Consider the following 18306-nt stretch of genomic DNA (forward strand, 5'->3'; position numbering starts at 1 on the left):
AGACCAGGCTGGCCTCGAACTCAGAAATCCACCTGCCTCTGCCTCCCAAGTGCTAGGACTAAAGGCGTACGCCACCACTGCCCAGCCTTTTTTCTTTTTTTTATTAAATATTTTCTTTATTTACATTTCAAATGTTATCCCCTTTCCCAGTTTTCCCCCCAGAGCCCCCCCACCTGCTTCTATGAGGGTGTTCCCCCTACCACCCACCCACTCCTGCCTCCCTGCCCTCACATTCCCCTACATTGGAGCATCAAGTCTTCACAGGACCAAGGGCCTCCCCTCTCATTGATGCCCAACAAGGCCTTCCTCTGCTACATTTGCAGCTGGAGCCATGAGTCCTTCCATATGTACTGTTTGGTTGGTGGTTTAGTCCCTGGGAGCTCAAGGGGTCTGGTTGGTTGATATTGTTGTTCCTCCTATGGGGCTGCAACCCCCTTCAGCTCCTTCAGTCCTTTCTCTAACTCTTCCATTGGGGACCCCGTGCTCAGTCCAATGGTCGGCTGTGAGCATCTACCTCTGTAACAGGCTGCTCTTCTACAGGGCCCAGGTTTGATTCCCACTACCCAAATCGAGGCTTATACCCACTGTAACTCCATTTCCAGAGGATCCTAACCCTTCTTCTGGCCTTAGTGAGCACTGAAAGTCCATGGTGCACAGACATAATGCAGACAAAGCATCCATACACATAAAATAAAATGATTCAATCTGGAAAAAAAAAGTAACTGTGTACACCAACATAAGGTGGTGCTGTTGAAGGCTGAAATGAAAATCACCTGATCCGACTTGAAATACAGGTTTCGTCACACAGTTTCACTGTACTTGGCTCTCTTGATTCCTACACTTGGTGTCACTCATATCCCTGCTACCCTGAGCCCCCAAAAGGCACACTGACTATGGCTTTGCCCTCAGTGTCTAGTTCTAAATAGCAAAGGACAAAAAAGAGAAGAGAGGGCTCAGTAGATAAGGGCCCTCGCCATTGGCGACCTGGATCCTAGTAGAACTTGAGAACAAGCTCCTGCAACTTGTCCTCTGACCTCCACACGTGTGCTGTTGCATGGATGTTTCTACACACATGCACACGATACACAACAAATAAATAAAATGTTTACAGAAGAAAAGAAGACAACAAAAAGTAAATGGGCATATTGACACCACTGCTATTGGATACTTAGGAAGACCAGCTATAGGGAACCCTGAGTCCATAGAAATGAAGGGATGCGACCTAGAATGTACAAATCGGGGTGCTGGGAACAGAGGCCAAGCTCTGAACTAGGCTGGCTCTCTGGCCCCCAGGAGAGCGGGTGAGGAACAGCAGCAGGCTGCTGACTAAAACCCTTGTTGGTTTAGGTCCCAGTGACCTTCGTCGACATTGCTGTCTACTTCTCTGAGGATGAATGGAAGAACTTGGACGAATGGCAGAAGGAGCTCTACAGCAATCTGGTGAAGGAGAACTACAAAACCCTGATGTCCCTGGGTAAGGGTACTCCCCTCCACTGGTGAGGGCTCTCTGCTGAGAGCTTCAAGATGCAAATGACTCTGATGGAAAGTAACAGGGAACTTAGGATAGGATGAATATTAAAGGGTGGCAGCTGAGCCGTCACTGTGGTAGTCTATACGGCGCTGGCACTACCATTATTCTAAAGTTCTGTAAAATATCAAGTTTATACCTCCGTGTGTTGTATCCTAGCAGTTCAGCCATGGACTCTGTGCTCTTGACCCTCAGAAAGAAGGGTGGGTTTCTGTTGGCTTGCTTTTCAAGATTCCTTCTGTACATAATAGCTGCCATACTGTGGGACATTGGTAACTGAGAGCCCTGCTCCATCACCTTGATCTGAATTCACTTGTCAACTTCATACAGCCCTTTTCCCCTCCTTCTTTCCATCTCATTCACAGACACGGATGGCCCAGTGTCCAAGCCAGACCCTCCAGTTCAGGCAGAACCCAGGGAAGAGCCTTGTGTGTGGGAGCAGCATCACCCTGAAGAGAGAGAAGTCCCTGTGACCGCAGACACAGGTAAGAGCTGTTGAGCTAGGGATGGGTCAGGGAGGGGCAGGAGAGGAGAGCTGGGCACCCTGCACACATACAAGGAGTTGCTGCTGTGTAGGTCAGGAGAGAATAGGTCTTAATGCGCCCAGGAACCACTTACACCACAGCTGCTGAGTGGTCCCTTACAGGACATGTCTCCAGGGCCTAAAACCATACCATAGCTCTGAACTTACAAGTGCGCTAGGGAAGAAGCTGGCTGTGGTGCAAGAGGCAAATGGATTTCTATGAGTATGAGGCCAACCTGGTCTATGTAAAGAATTCCAGGCCAGCCAGGATGACACAGTGAGACCCTATCTCAAAAAATAAAGAAGTAAGGAAGGGCTTAGGCTGGGACACCTCCCAGACTTGATGGGGTACGTGAACAACCAATGTCCCCAGGCCCAGTCTCAGGGAGACTACCAGAGGAGGTGGAAAGGAAGTCTGTAGCAGACGTGTGGCTCTGCCTGGCCAGCTGCTCACTGCCTGCATGTGATCTGCATTTCATACTGCATCTCATATCCTACTCCTGCTTTGGCACACATATATCTCCCTACTTACCCCCAAGACTCTTCCCTCACTCATGAAGGAACCATTAGTCCTAAGAATATAATATTTGTCAGCTATTACTAGGATGGAAGACACGAGGGTCTGCCTGGAGAACTTGCCCTGGTGCCTCTGCTTCTTGAACAGTTTTGGGCAACATGTGGTGTTATGCTGTACTGCTGTCCTCTGCTTGACTACTGGTTTATCAAGTCTCACCCATATTTATTTATATTATGTATGTGAGTACACTGTCCCTGTCTTCAGACACACCAGAAGAGGGCATCAGACCCCATTACAGATGGTTGTGAGCCACCATGTAGTTGCTGGGAATTGAACTCAGGACCTCTGGAAGAGCAGTCAGTGCTCTTAACCACTGAGCCATCTCTCCAGTGCTTGAATGGATTATATTTTCATGGAAACTTTCAGCACTGTTCTTTCTCCTTCTTTAGTTTTACTATAGCTCATTGGTCATAAAATTCCCTCTTTCAATTACTAAGTCAGTGGTCCACAAAGTAAGCCACAGGGACATTATCACTGAAATGTGTACATCATGAGAATCTGCCATACTCATTCGCATGCAGCTCCAGCCAGGTAGACCTGAATGTTGCATTTCAGTGGCCTCTCCCACCCTTCATCAAGCACTGTGGATATCCCTCGGCAGCTGTGGTTACAGATTCTGATAGTGTGTGGCAGTTCTTTACATTTTGGGTCCCGTGTCCACAACAGTTTCCCTAAGTCATCAAACCATCCTGGGTCACAAAACAGAACCAGGACCACTCCACCTGCTTTAGATGAAATCCAGAGAGGTGAGATTGCTAGTGGAGAGAGTGTGTGGTGGAATTAAAACCATAATCACCCTCTTTGGAGTCCTTACCCAGTCTCCGTTTGCCTGAGGGGTCTTCCACCAAGAGCTATTACATTGTCCTAAAAAGTTCCAGAAGAAAATGCCCTGTTGGTCACAGTGCAGAATTCTGTGAAAAAATATATGTTGTTGGCTTTTATGGTTAAGGATACTATTTTCTTCACACATCAAGATCTGATTGAGCCTTTGTGCAGCCTAATTGCTTCATAGAGCAGTATGTTTGTGTCTGGCCACTGAGGTAAAAAACAAGGGTGAATGACTGCTGCTCCCAAGGCCTCCCTTTGGCTTCTCAGACTTCATATTACTGTTGGCCTAGTCTTTCTTTTTCAAAATGAGGTCTCACTCTAAGCCCAACATAGCTTAGAACTCACTATCCAGGTCAAACTGACTTCCAACTCACGATGATACTCCTGCCTCAGCCTCTTGACTGCTGGGATTGTAGGCATGAACCATCATATCCTTTTTGTTATCCCTTTTTCTTAATATTGGTCACTTCTCTGCTACTGGGACTTTCTGTTCCACATGTGATCATATACATGCATATATGTACAGGGTCCCACATGGCTCCAGTAGGAACCCAAGATTTTTGTACTGTCCCCTGGAAGTGCTAGCAAGCATGGGTTCTGACCTCAAAACATCCTGGTGACCAACATACTGAAAAAAAATTCTAGGAAGTGTGGTTCTCTCTCCCCAGGAACAGAGCCTCTGGTGCCTGCACAGGACATTTCCTCCCAGGTGAAGCAAGAAGAAGCCTTGTGTGTTCGCGGCCAGCGGGGCCTGGAAGAAAGAGCCATCCCCACAGAATCCATCACTGGTGAGTGAGTCAAATAACTACTTGAGCAAGGATTGGTGAGGTGAGATATGGTCTGTAGTCCCTGGAGTTATCAGGCTAAAGGGCTATGCCAGCAAAGGAAGAGTGATGGATGCAGAACTGGACTGAGACAGGCTTCTGCTGAGGTACAAACGTGGTGTTTAGCATTGAGGGTTTATAGCTACATTCAGGTAAGCTTGTTCTGTTTTTTTGTCTTTTTTTTTTTTTTCCAGAGCTGAGGACCGAACCCAGAGCCTTGCGCTTGCTAGGCAAGCGCTCTACCACTGAGCTAAATCCCCAACCCCGCTTGTTCTGTTTTTTGCCCCCTCTCCTTTGTCCAGTAAATTTTGGATTGTCCCTCTGTTCTCTGTAAAAAGCAGCTTAGTTAGTTCAAGCACTTTATTGGACCCTATTGGTACTAGAATATCAAAACCAGTAAGACCCGATCCCAGACCACAAAGATACACTGCATTAGTATTTATGAGCTGCCACTTCCAAGCCAGGCTCCCCTGGCTCACATGCATGCTCATGGGGAGCTGCTCCTAGATGGTCTTTCAGCTGGGTTGTGTTTAGATGAGAATCTGCTGTGGCAGGTGTGTACATAAGGCCCAGTTCTCCAGACAGACAGAACCATTGGTTTGTGTGTACCATGTGATCATGTAAATGCATATATGTACAGGGATTTGTTTTTAATGAACTGGCTAATGTAAGTATAGTAGCTGACAGATCCAAAATTTGCTAGCAAGTAAGCTAGTGGGATGGGGCCTGGAAAGGACTGGAGTTGCAGTTCTATCCACAAGATGGTCTTCTGACAGGATCTCTTCTTTCCTGAGGTTGGCCATCTTTTTCATTTCAACCTTTACCGGATTAGAGGAGACCCATCCATATTAGAGTGGGTCAGCTGTTTGATTTAGTCTGCTGACTTAAATGTTAATCTCATCTATAAAAAAAAAATCCCTTCATAATAACATCCAGAATTATGTTTGATCAAATATCTGGGTATTGTTACCAAATTGACTCTAAAACTAGCTACCATACTAGTAAGTGCTCCTACCTCGTCCACAGGCAAGTGATAATAGCCAAAGGGTAGGAACGCCTTCATGCCTTCACTGGTTGTCAAATGGGTTCCCTCTTTATTTTTTTAATTTCTTTATTGTTATATGTAAGTAGTACACTATAGCTGTCTTCAGACACACCAGAAGAGGGCATCAGATCTCATTACAGATGGTTGTGAGCCATCATGTGATTGCTGGAATTTGAACTCAGGACCTTCAGAAGAGCAGTAAGTGCTCTTAACTGCTGAGCCATCTCTCCAGCCCCAAAATGGGTTCAAGTACTGCTTTCTCTAGAAACCTTTAAGAGATAGGAAGGCAATAGATAAAGCAATTAGATAAACTGGGTTTAATTAAAAAGAAAAGGGCCAGGCAGTAGTGGCATGTGCCTTTAATCCCAGCACTTGGGAGGCAGAAGCAGGCAGATTTCTGAGTTCAACGCCAGCCTGGTCTACAGAGTGAGTTCCAGGACAGCCAGGACTACACAGAGAAACACTGTCTCAGAGAGAGAGAGAGAGAGAGAGACAGAGAGAGAGAGAGAGAGAGAGAGAGAGAGAGAGAGAGAGAGAGAGAGAGAGAGAGAGAGAAAAGAAAAGAAAAAAGTTGTTTGATATATAGTCTAATGGACCCAAGACTAGCCTCAAATTTTCTATGTAGGCAAGGGTGACACTGAACTTCTAATCCTCCTGCCTCCACCTTCCAAGTGTGTGGTTACAGGTTTAGTAGCCTTTGAAAAAAAGTATGTTTTATCTTCAAGATGTTTCATTCAGATGCTGATAAAAGGCTTCTGTGAAAGGGCTGTTTTCCTGGGAAATACCCTGGTGAGGATCCCTTCTTCTGTGGAGCGATAGCCCCAGAGCAGAGACCTCATCCTATTCACTGCCCTGTGACATACTCCAACTCTGAGCCACAGCTCCATTCATTATGGCCAGAATAGCTGGAGCCATTAGTTAATTAAGATATTTTATTCTTATCCTTGATATTTAGGGAAAACAAATGATTGTTTGAAATCAGATTCACTAAATATACAGACTGGTGGGATTTCCCCTTCTCTAACATGTTTGCTGTCTTTGTTCCCATGAGTAGACTCCCCCATCTCTGCCCAGGACCTTTTGTCCCGGATTAAGCAGGAGGAACAGCAGTGTGTATGGGACCAGCAGGATTTGGCCGAGAGAGATATTCCCACAGACCCTAATTCAGGTGAGAAAGATGTCAGAGTGATTTTTTTTAAATATTTCATTTATTTTATGTATGTGAGTACACTGTAGATGTCTTCAGACATGCCAGAAGAAGGCATCAGATCCCATTACAGATGGTTGTGAGCCACCATGTGGTTGCTGGGAATTGAACTCAGGACCTCTGCAAGAGCAGTCAGTGTTCTTAACTGCTGAGACATCTCTCCAGAGTGAATTTTTAAACTTAGCATTTTTTTGTGTCAATGGAATGGATAAAAAAAAATTACCTTAAAATTGTTTGTTGAAGAATCCAAACCAAAAGGCTGCAAAATGTAATGTGTATTTGTGTGTCAAAGAGCAAGTAATTTATATTTTCTGGAATGTCTTTACTTTCTTTTAAAGGGACTTATTTTATTTTTAATAATGTGTATATGTGTGCCAGCAGAGGCCAGATTCCCTGGAACTAGAGTATAGAAGGTTATAAGCTGTTGATGTGGGTGCTGGAAACTGAACTTGGGTCCTCTGCAAGAGCAGTAAGTGCTCTTCATCGCAGGGCCGTCCTTCATTCCCCCTTCTGGAGGTGCATTTGTATGATATCTCTCATGAGTTTCTAGCTGTGTAGGGAAGCTCACCCACCTGGGCTTGAGAGTGTTTATGTACGAGTTTGTAAACATGACAGGTCCAGTAGCATTCCTTCTAGAAATTCTGACACCACTGTCTCATCCTACCCTCCATATCAAGGAGAGAGGAGGAGAAATTCTTGTAGGAGTTGGTTGAGGGCCCAGGCAGATGGGAAGCAGAGTCTCCTCATAGAGCCCTAAGCTCTTGCCATGGGCTTGTCAGCACTCTGCCTCTGCACAACAGGTCAGACCAGCCAGCTGTGGCCCCCTTTAGCAGAGCCTGGCCCATAGTCTCTCTGCAGTTCAGTGTATAGTGGATGCTCAGTGAAAATGAATGAAGTCTTAAGATTGCCTTTTCCCCCTAACAACAGAATCTCTCATCTCAGCACATGACATTTTGTCCTGGATCAAGCAGGAAGAGCAGCCGTACCCATGGGGCCCACGTGACTCAATGGAAGGAGAGCTTGGACTCGACTCTGGGCCCAGTGAGTAGTGTGTGCCTCCTCTAGAACCTGGAGTGTTTTCACTCAATGGGAGAGGTGTGAGTCCTTGTTTGGAGTGGAATTTAGAGCAGACTGTTTTGTAGCCTGTTGGCAAACCAGGATAATGTGCAGAAAAACCAGAATATTGACTCCTGGCACTGGAAGAAATGGTAACAGTAGCCACTTCCATAGCCCCCAGCCACCATTTCTAGATTTGTCATTTTAAATTTACTTTACTTTTGTGTTTTAGGGTGTTTTGGGTAAAGATTCATGGAGCACAGTGTAGCTGGTCTATGCTACTTTGTGGGTTCTTCTTTTTCCCACCTTTTATCCCTCTATCTTTTCTACTTTCTATCACTAGCTAGGAAGGAAAGGAGAGAGAGAGAGAGAGAGAGAGAGAGAGAGAGAACACCCAGAATCTAATTTCTTTCCTTTTGTTTCTTTTTTAAACATGACCACCAACAAATCACAACCAACCCCCTGAATGGCCATCAACCCCCAGCCCCACCTATCAGGGCTCTAGCTAGCATTTACATACCCGGAATTCCAAATGTCACACAGTCACGGAAACTGTCTGCGCTGGCAAAGCCATGCCCCTGACAGAGCATGAGGCTTAAGCACACCTCCTGCAGCCGGTCCAAAGCGGCTCCATATTCCCCACACCTGAGACTAGGATGAAAACACTCTTATATTATTTCTGTGTTTGTTTTTAAAAAACTAAAATTCTAGAATTGTCATTACATTTCCCCTCTTCTGTTTTAAGCCATTAATTATGCTATGTATAGTGGGAAATTAGACACAGAAACATTTATAATAAAATAACTGCTTTTCGAGTTATTGGCCAATATTTTCAGGAGACCTCTCCTGCTCCATTCTAATCTTTATCAGTTTTGATGGTATCCACAGCTTTTCATTTCCTGTGGATATATAAGCAGATCCCAGCCCCCAGCTCAAAGCTCGGGCTGACTTCCACTCTGATGCTAACACATCCTTACTGCAAACAGGTTGATTTAATCCCACAGTCTTTCCTATAACCTTCCTGTTCTTTCTACTGGAGCAGGTTTGCCTCTGATGTGGGGAAAGAGTAGCAGCTGAGCAAAATATCACCTGTGTTAAATTGCATCTCTCTTTTTACATAGGCCATAATTTTAATTTCTTCTTTGAAATCATCATCTATAATTCCTGGATAAACAATGGATCCTTGGGAAATAAATCCTCTCCTTCCCAAGATCATCCCTACTGTCCCTGAAAGCAAAAGACCATAAACTCCAGTGGTTATTTTATAACATTGAATTTTTTGGGGATAGAGGAAGATATTTATCTGTGTCCATGTCTAGAGCAGCACTGCCCGTGGTAGCATGCTTTAGACCTGCTGAGGTTTTCTTCCTGCTTGTTATTTCCTGGCTGATAAGAGGCAAAAAGCACATACTTTTTACTGAGTGGCCTGGAGCCAGGTTCCCAAGGCCATTTCCCAGCGATAAGAAATTACCTTGAATATCTTGTTTTGGATCTGCATTCCTGAACCCAGTGGTGGCCTGTGTTGCACCGTATGTACTCCCCAGGAAGCCCAGGCAGTCTTTCTATTTGAGATTTAGGAGAACCATTGTCTCTAGAAATGACTTGTTCACTTTTCCTGCACACAATACTGTATTTCTCATAGTTAATGCACTGGCTGTTTGAGATTGAGGCTTTTGGTTTGTTCATAGTCTCTTTGCAAATGACTATGTTTCCCAAAATTGAACCACCAGACACTTTGATATCTGAGGCTTTTGGTTGGGTTACAGTCTCTTTGCATTGAAGCATTGAGCATTTTGATATCGGAAATCTCTAGCTATAGCTTGACCTATTATATTAACATAGTACATATTAGAACCAATACCAGTCATATTCCTTAACCTGTCAAACAACTTTTTTACATTTGGTATTTGAATTTTCTTTTTTTTTTAATAAAGATTTATTTATTTATTATATGTAAGTACACTGTAGCTGTCCTCAGACACTCCAGAAGAGGGTGTCATCTTGTTACAAATGGTTGTGAGCCACTATGTGGTTGCTGGCATTTGAACTCAGGACCTTTGGAAGAGCAGTCACTGCTCTTAACCGCTGAGCCATCTCTCCAGTCAGGTATTTGAATTTTCAAATGCCAAGGTTTCCATCAACCTTTCTAGCCTTATCAAGGCTTTGTTCACAGCTGAGATTAATCTTTGTTAAAAAAAAAAAAATCAATGAAGGCTTCTCCAGAACCTTGTATAATGTTTGTAAATAAGGTAGACCTTTTCCCAGACTCTACAACTTTGTGCTAAGCTCTTAAATCCACTAAATGACTATAGTATTATCTAAAATACTATAGTAACATCATCAAATTGCATCTGTCCTTGTATTTCAGAGTACTGCCCTTAAACTAACAACTGAATTTTTACTATATCCATTCCCCTTACTCTGTTTCACTGTTCAGGCTCCATGGCTTCTTCCCTCCACTATGTAAACCATTTCAACTGCAGTCCAGCCTCTAGTACAGCTGTCACCAACCTCTTCCAGTCTTAGGGAATAATTCTGTTTTGAGTATCTCAGTTATTTAGAATTTGTTATACATAAGGTGAGTGCATCCTATATAAAATCACTACCTCAGCCAGGCAGTGGTGGCCCATACCTTTAGTCCCCGCACTTGGGAGGCAGAGGCAGGTGGACTTCTGAGTTCGAGGCCAGCCTGGTCTACAGAGTGAGTTCCAGGACAGCCAGGGCTATACAGAGAAACCCTGTCTTGAAAAAAACAAAAAGAAAAACCAAAAAATAAAAATAAAAATGGTGTAGACAGAATATCTTGGGCATTGTATGGATGCATCACACGTCAATTGAAAAGCCTATGACCTATGGCTTAGGCAGGAAATAGATGGAACATCTGGGAGGAAGAAAATAATTCTAGGATAGAGCAGGCAGAGGACTCATCTGAGAAATTGTGACAAGATGGATGCACGTTCCCTGAGCACAGGTAACCACTCATGTGGTAGAATGTAGGCTAATTGGGTTATTTTAGTTATAGTCTACTTAGAGTAGAGCCAACTAGATTGCCAATGTATCTGTAAATATATTTTGAGTCTGAGTCTTAATTCTGAGAACATGGAGCTAGAAGGAAGAACCAAGACCTAACTTTACCAAGTGGGAGTTTCCCACAGTAGGAAAGAGGGAAAGAAACTATGCTGTTGGGCATAGTGGGTCAGAGAAAAACTGAAAAAGACAGGGCAATCTAATGAAATTGCCTATTTCAAAAGAAAGGGCTAATCTTCAACAACTGAGCTGCCAGAGTTAGAGGAGGGGCAGCCCAGAGTTCTGAGACTACCACCAGCTTTCCCAGGAACTTGGACAGCATATGCCTGCTAATGGTGTGGAACAAGATTATGGCAAGATAGGATGGCATCCTATACAAATGATAGCTCTAAGGCATTTTAAAGAGGTCATGATTATATTTTATTTTATTTTTTGTTTTTTTCGAGACAGGGTTTCTCTGTGTAACCCTGGCTATCCTGGAACTCACTCTGTAGACCAGGCTGGCCTCGAACTCAGAAATCCATCTGCCTCTGCCTCCCAAGTGCTGGGACTAAAGGCGTGTGCCACCACCGCCAGGCTCTCCACCACTCTTGCTCAGTCACCATGACTGCACCTTTGTTCTCTCTTTTCTGGTGTTCTATAACTCCTAATTGCACAGACAACAATAAACTTTTTGCTGGCCTCTTAAAATATAAAAACCCATTCCTTCATCCTCTGCCATTTCCTCTATGGTATTTCATATCCGATTTCCTATTTTTATCCTTCATTTTCAATCCACTACTCTTAGTTTGCCTTAACTATTTTGTGAGTTCCTTTTCCCACCCTTTACCCCTATCTCCCCTCCCCTTGTTTCTCTCCTATCAGTAGGAGAGAAAGAATGATAGAGGGGGGAGAGAGATCTCTGAATTTAAATTCTTTCCTTCTGTTTGAGCATGACTAAGAAACTGCAACCACCCCTCTGAAGAACCAACCTCTTGGGGTCCTGCCTCTTGGGGTCCTTCCTAACATTTATACACCCTCTGAAAAATTCCCAGAATTCCAAATGTCGCACAGTTGCAGAACCTCTCTGCAGCTGGTAAAACCACGCCTCTGCTAGAGCACCAGGCAATGCCAGTCATCCTACTTCTGGGATTGAAACAAAAACATATTCTTATAATATTTCTGCATTTAAAAAAAAAAAAACATTCCCGAATGTTCACTACATTGTTGTGATTATTTAATCAGTCGGGAGTTTCTACCCCACCTTGATTCTGTTCCTAGATAAGACACGAAACCATATTTATAGTAAGATTTTAGAGCAGTGCACTAGAGCTGGGCAGATGTCTACCCTCTAAGCTATTAAAATCTACTTCCCATCAATAACCCTGAGTTATAACTTGCCATGTGCCATCTAGGCAGCTCTTAACTCCAATTGGCCAGCCCTCGTGTGTTCTCATGATTCACCTACCCCACGACATTTTCTCCTCTTTCCACCTTCTCTCTTCTCTCCCCTTGTGGTCCTGCTTCAGACCCCAATCCTGGGAACCAAAACTACCTCTCTTCTGCCCAGCTATAGGTTGTAGGCATCTTTATTCAACCACTATTTTAAATTACAGCAATCACACGATGGCTCACAACCATCCATAATGAGATCTGACGCCATCTTCTGGAGTGTCTGAAGACAGCTACAGTGTACTTACATATAATAAATAATTTTTTTTTAAAAAGTTGCCAATAACCCTGTCTCAAAAAATATAAAAAAAAAAAAAAAAAAGTTGCCAATAATTTTAAATTAAGGAGCAAGGTCACATAGCATCACTTGGTGTGTGTGAGGATTCTCCGGTCCCTGAGGCAACCAGGGCCAGTGATTAGCATTACAGTGCATAGCAACAGACCAAACCTCAGCATACTACACACTGAAAATCACAGATATTTAAAAGTCTTAAGAGTAGTAAATTTGCAGATATGACATAGCAATGAAAATAATTTATGGTTGGAGGTCACCACAAGAGGAGGAACTGTATTAAAGGGTCACAGATTAGAAAGATTGAGAAACTCTGCTCTCAGGACTAAAGAACCTTCCAGAAATCTTCCAGCAAACTACTCACATAAATTATCAGATGTCAGTCACTTGCTTATATCTGAATCAGTTAACAGCAGTAGCCAGAGGCAAAACCTCTCATGCCCAAGCATGAGGAGACACAGAAGAGGGGGAAGAGAAGGAGCAATATGATAATTGCAGAGTGGAAACCAGAAGTCACTAAAGACAAGAGCCAGGGCACCAGTCTGTGAGGAAGGCCACCTAGGACAGAAGTGTAATTTTCAAAAGCAACATGTAAGGATTAGGATTTTCTAGGCACCTGAACTGTGGAGTACCACGGTGTTTGCCATGGAGTAATCATTCTGCTAGACCTTGAGTACTGAATTGATCCAGGCAAAGAAAACAGTGGCAGGGGATGCAGAGCATGATGGGAAGTAGAGAAAGTAGAGTGCTGGTCATGCTGAGAGTCAAGGATTATCAGAGGAGGATTGTAGGTGGGTTCCCTGGGAAGCATCCACAGGAACTAATGAGCATATAGAAAGGAGTGAAGTCACGGGCCTTGGTGGAGCGGCAGCAAAAATGCACATTCTAGTTGGTACAGGGCCACAAGTGCTTTGGAGTCAGGATAATGTATTTTGAGCATCTGGAATCAAGGTGAGAAGGAATTTGGCATTCACTCTTGGCCACTCCCATAGAAATAGTGAGGGTTGACAAGCCAAAAGAGAGGGTAGGGCCCAGTCTGTATAGGGTAGTTGGCTTCAGAGCCTTAAGGATGGGGTAGAAACAGGACAGTTGTGACCTGAGAAATTGAAAAAAATTGGTTTCTTTTTTTGCTGGCCCTTGCTTCCAAAATGATGACTCTGAGACTAATTATTTATTAACACATGATCTAGGCCATAAGCTTTGGCTCATTAACCCATTCAAACTATTCTGTCTCCCACATGGTTAGTTACCTCTCCTTTAGTCCAGACCTGTCTCTTCCTTCACACTTCACAGCTTTTTTTTAAGATTCATTTATTATAATATCTAAGTACACTGTAGCTGTCTTCAGACACACCAGAAGATCTCATTAACGATGGTTTGAGCCACCATGTGGTTGCTGGGATTTGAACTCAGGACCTTCAGAAGAGCAGTCAGTGCTCTTACTTGCTAAGCCATCTCTCCAGCCCCTTTCTTAATCTTTCTCAGCATCTCCTCCAGTGTCTCTCTCTCTCTCAGCATCTTCCTCAAATCTCTCCCTTTTTATTCTCTCACTATTTCCCAGAATCCTCTCTCTTCCTGCCAGAGTTCCACCTCCTATTTCCTGCCTCGGGTCATTGGCTATAGGCTTTTTTATTGACACGGGATGCTTATAAGAGATTCTCTCTATAAGAAGTAGCCCCCATTTGTCCCTGCTCCCAAAAGGGAGTACTGAGGAGAGAAAGGGGTGGATAAAAATTCACCTTCTTCACCATCTTCCACAGGCTGCTTCTGAGTAAGGATCAGGCTCCTCTTGGGGGATGGAGGACCAGAAGGTGGCACAGTAACTGAGGAAGAGCCATAAGAAGAAGGGAATGGAGGTCATTGTTCTGATATATATACAGATACACAAAGAGCCTGGGCTCAGCCCACTGCACACACATACATACCCCTCCACGCACACACTGGCACCCAGAGCAGTGCTGAGCTTTGGGCCGTATGGCTTGGAGATGCTGGAGTGCAAGGGAAAGGCACTACAGTCACTGGAGAGCATGCTGTGAAATGACATCATGGTTTTCCTTAGAGGCCAGGACCATTTTGGGCAACATCCCAGTTATCCAACCTAATTTTTTTGGCCTGCTTCCCTAACTGCACATCCTTCTGAGGTTTGGATCCAGACTCCCTGTGTTCCATTCTGGTAAACCACTAAATGGGTTTTCACCACGTGCAAATTCTCTCCCTCCCATAGACTCTCCAGAGATAAATTAATATTATCCCTCAGACTACAGCTGAGTTTTACTACTTCAAGGCAATGTGACATTTAAAGTTTTTTTATTTATTTTTATTTAATTATTTTTGAGACAAGGTCTCACTATGGCCTAGAACTCACAGAGATCTGCCTGCTTCTGCCTCCTGAGTGCTGGGAATAATGGTGATGGTGTACCACACCACACCCAGTTCAGTCTATCTTTACAAAAATTTTAATATATATATGTGTATATGTGTGTGTGTGTGTTTTACCTGCATGTATGTCTGTGCTCTTATGCGCATGCCTGGTGAAGAAGAGAACATCAGATGCCCTAGAACTGGAGTTAGTCTGTTGTGAGCTGCATTGTGGTTGCTGGAAATCCAACCCAGAAAGAGCTCTTGACCCCCTGAGCAGTCTACCTTTGATGGTGACTTCTCGGTAGCAGAAGCCACCTGGAGGGCTCTCTTATCCCTGATCCCAAATCACAGGGCATTGGTAAGCCCGTTAGGCTCATCTTAATATTAAAGAAAATGAGGTCGGGAGGATCTAGCCCCGCTCCGGGACACTGTAGGATCCTGAAGGTGAGCGCTGTGTCACTTCTGTCTTCCTCCCCCCCGCCCCCAGGTGACAGCCTGCTGCTTGTAAAGAACCCACCCCCAGCTTCTGCGCAGCCCCAAACCCAGCCTCACCAGCAGAGCCTGCCCGCCTTGGCTGTCCCGGAGAACCCTGGCGGACCCGGGAGCCGTAGCTTGCTGGAGGACGGCTTCCCTGCGCTTCCAGGCGAGCGCAGTACCGGAGGCGAGGCTCAGCCCGGCGGAGAAGGCAGCGCAGGCGGTGGCGGCGGCGGCGGCGGCAGCGGCGGCGGCGGCGGCGGAGGCACGGGTGCCGGTAGTGGCAACAGTACCGGTGCGGGCGCGGGTGCGGGCAGTGGCTGCGGCAGCTGCTGCCCGGGCGGCCTGCGGCGGAGCCTCCTTGCTCACGGCGCGCGCAGCAAGCCCTACTCTTGCCTGGAATGCGGCAAGACCTTCGGCGTGCGAAAGAGCCTCATCATTCACCACCGCAGCCACACCAAGGAACGGCCCTACGAGTGCGCGGAGTGCGAGAAGAGCTTCAACTGCCACTCTGGCCTCATCCGCCACCAGATGACGCACCGCGGTGAGCGGCCCTACAAATGCTCGGAGTGCGAGAAGACCTACAGCCGCAAGGAGCACCTGCAGAACCACCAGCGGCTGCACACGGGCGAGCGGCCCTTCCAGTGCGCGCTCTGCGGCAAGAGCTTCATCCGCAAGCAGAACCTGCTAAAGCACCAGCGGATCCACACGGGCGAGCGGCCCTACACGTGTGGCGAGTGCGGCAAGAGCTTCCGCTACAAGGAGTCACTCAAGGACCACCTGCGCGTGCACAACGGCCCGGGCCTGGGGGCCCCGCAGCCGCTCCAGGTGCCGCCAGAAAGAGACTAGGGTTGGGCTGGGGGGCGGGGAGGACTGAACTGGAGTTGGGGCGGGCTAGGGTTCTTGAGGACCAACCCTCCTGCCTCACCGTTCTCAGCGCACCTCCTCGCCCTCTCCTCACCTCCTGCTGGAAATCGGCACAGGAATTGCACTCCAGACAGGGTATTCCAAGGGGTGGACCTGGGTACCCCAGTACTGTCCAACTCTAGTGGACAGTCCAGCTCATCTCATAGGGTGGACCCAGTGGCCAGGGAAGGTTCCAGAGGGACAGCAAGGCAGCAGGAATCGTTGGGACACGCCTCGGACTTCCTAGTGTGCCCACTGGCCACCGGGGTTACAGATTCTGATCAGGGAAAGCGACCAGGGAGTCTCAAAACCCTTCTGAAATAAGGAAATATGATCCATCATAAGGTGAGGAGATATCCTGCAAAGGAAAGCAAAGCTGCAATGCGGAAGCTGAGGGAAGCGCTAAGGGTAACATCCTCATGACAACACTGCCTCGCGCTCTAATAGCGTTTTATGCTTTTTTAAAAAGTATTTTCTATCCGTTATCTATTCACACCCTTAGCTTATCCCTTCGAGTTAGGTGGGGTAGGGTTTTCCTGATGTGGTAACTGAGGGAAGTGAGACACAGGTGAGATAATTGTTTTTAGCAAGACCACGTGAGAACAGTGCGGCCGAGCCGCACGAGGGCTCCAGCCCAGTGCAGTGTCCCCACCGCACACACTGCCTACCTCTGCCGGTCTCAGACCGATCTCACCTGGCCTTTCTGGTCTCTCTTCTCTCCAACTTCCCTCCCTGGATCCCCCAAATCCTCTTAGAAGCAACAGGGGCCAACTCCTGGGGTAACTGGGAATGGGGAATTGATGGGCTGTAAAATGTCTAGGCTTGGTCTTGGGAAGGCTCTTCCTTGGCATGAGCCTGGGCCCTAGCATCCTGGTTCCCCAGCCTGTATTTCTCAATTCTGATCATTCAGTCAGGTGCAGCAGCAGCTTCTCACTGCACAACTAAGGCCAGGCCCTCCAGAGGCAGCAGGTGCCCTGGGTCAGACCTCACCCTGAAGATTTACTCCAGGTTCCCAGGGCACAGGGTGAGGAAAGACTGGCTGCCAGAGTAGCCACCAAGGAATGAGACTCTGCCCAGGAGGGCTGGGCAAGTGGGTGCTAGAGCCTGAGCTCTCTCCTGCCCTGGGCATCCCAGTTGGTGCTATCTGTTAACTGATTGTGCTCACGGACATGGACACAGACCTACTATGCTCTGACCCTGCAGGCGCCTTGGGAAGCGCCCAAAGGACTCCCTTTCATTTTGGTGCATCACTCCACGGCTCCCAGCACCGCAGCCTGGTGGGCCAGTCTCCATTTCAGCATCTTGCATGGCCAGGCACTGGGGTGGGGTGGCATGCCCCAGGACCCTTGTTTGTGTCAAAAATGGCTTTCCCACTCCTCTTGTGGATCCTGTTTCTCTCCCAGCTAGGGAGCGTGGTGGGTGGCCAGCATTTCATGGCACCACGTTTGTGAGCGCTCTGCTTCTGTCCTGCTCATCTGCGCTGCTCTGCTTTCCTCAGACCCTTTTTTGCCGTGCAAAGGGAATTCTTGAAATTAAATAAAAGGTATCCAGATTGCAGATTGCATGCCCGCTGGAGGGTCCGCTAGCGTGACATCCTACAGTGGACCTCAATGAACTACAACCCACTAAGCTGGGGTTTCTTTCTTCTCCCCTTCACTCAGCATTTTGAAGGAGACTAATCTTAGGAAAATGAGTTATCATGAGATAAATGTAAGAGAGGCTTCAGTGGAGTTCTGATAGAGCAGAAGGGATCCTCCAGTTCAGGGATTATTTGGGAGGGAACAATATACTACTTTTCAAAAGCATACAAAGAAAATAATTCATCATCTAAATCATGGAAAGTAAGATCCAAATATTTTTGGCTGCTATGGGGGGGCAATAGCTACTGAGATATAAGTTTAAAACATTTAACACATAGCTTGACTTTAATTCCTTTACTTTACTCCCAAGAAGCTGATTCCCAAAGAGGTATGGTGATGGATCTATTATTGACAGCCCAGACTCCAGTTCCCTGGAGCCCTGTCTGGTGGGTCGTTCTGCCCTCCACTACACTCTGAATGAATGGGCCCCTTCCTAATGTGGGTGCTAGGAACCAAATCCAGGTCTTCTGTAAGAATGAATCTCTCCAGCCCCAGGTGTGTGTGTATGTGTGTCTGTCTGTCTGTCTGTCTGTCTGTCTTGGGGTGTGTGTGTGTGTCCATTTAAATGTAAAGTCTCAAATAGTGGG

At 46.2% G+C, this 18306-nt stretch overlaps 1 protein-coding gene across 8 annotated transcripts in view; it reads left to right on the forward strand.

Annotated features, from left to right (window-relative positions):
• Znf282 (zinc finger protein 282) overlaps positions 1-18306 on the forward strand; it is a 36322-nt gene that overhangs the window by 12017 nt on the left and 5999 nt on the right. For 2 of the 8 annotated variants that reach the window (XR_004121971.1, XR_004121969.1), the window contains exons 3-8: positions 1348-1474; positions 1894-2013; positions 4125-4244; positions 6380-6493; positions 7460-7573; positions 15187-16424. Coding sequence is in view for 4 of the 8 variants with exons in the window: in XM_031381740.1 (XP_031237600.1) it covers positions 1348-1474; positions 1894-2013; positions 4125-4244; positions 6380-6493; positions 7460-7573; positions 15187-16001; positions 18033-18056 (1434 nt within the window). In the remaining 4 variants the exon portion in view is untranslated. Of the gene's footprint in view, positions 1-1347; positions 1475-1893; positions 2014-4124; positions 4245-6379; positions 6494-7459; positions 7574-15186; positions 17644-18032; positions 18215-18306 lie in introns of those variants that run through there. The other 6 variants (XR_004121970.1, XR_004121972.1, XM_031381740.1 and 3 more) reach the window with 6 other exon arrangements.

Source organism: Mastomys coucha, unplaced genomic scaffold (assembly GCF_008632895.1).
Source record: "Mastomys coucha isolate ucsf_1 unplaced genomic scaffold, UCSF_Mcou_1 pScaffold20, whole genome shotgun sequence".
Taxonomy (NCBI): Eukaryota; Metazoa; Chordata; class Mammalia; order Rodentia; family Muridae; genus Mastomys; species Mastomys coucha.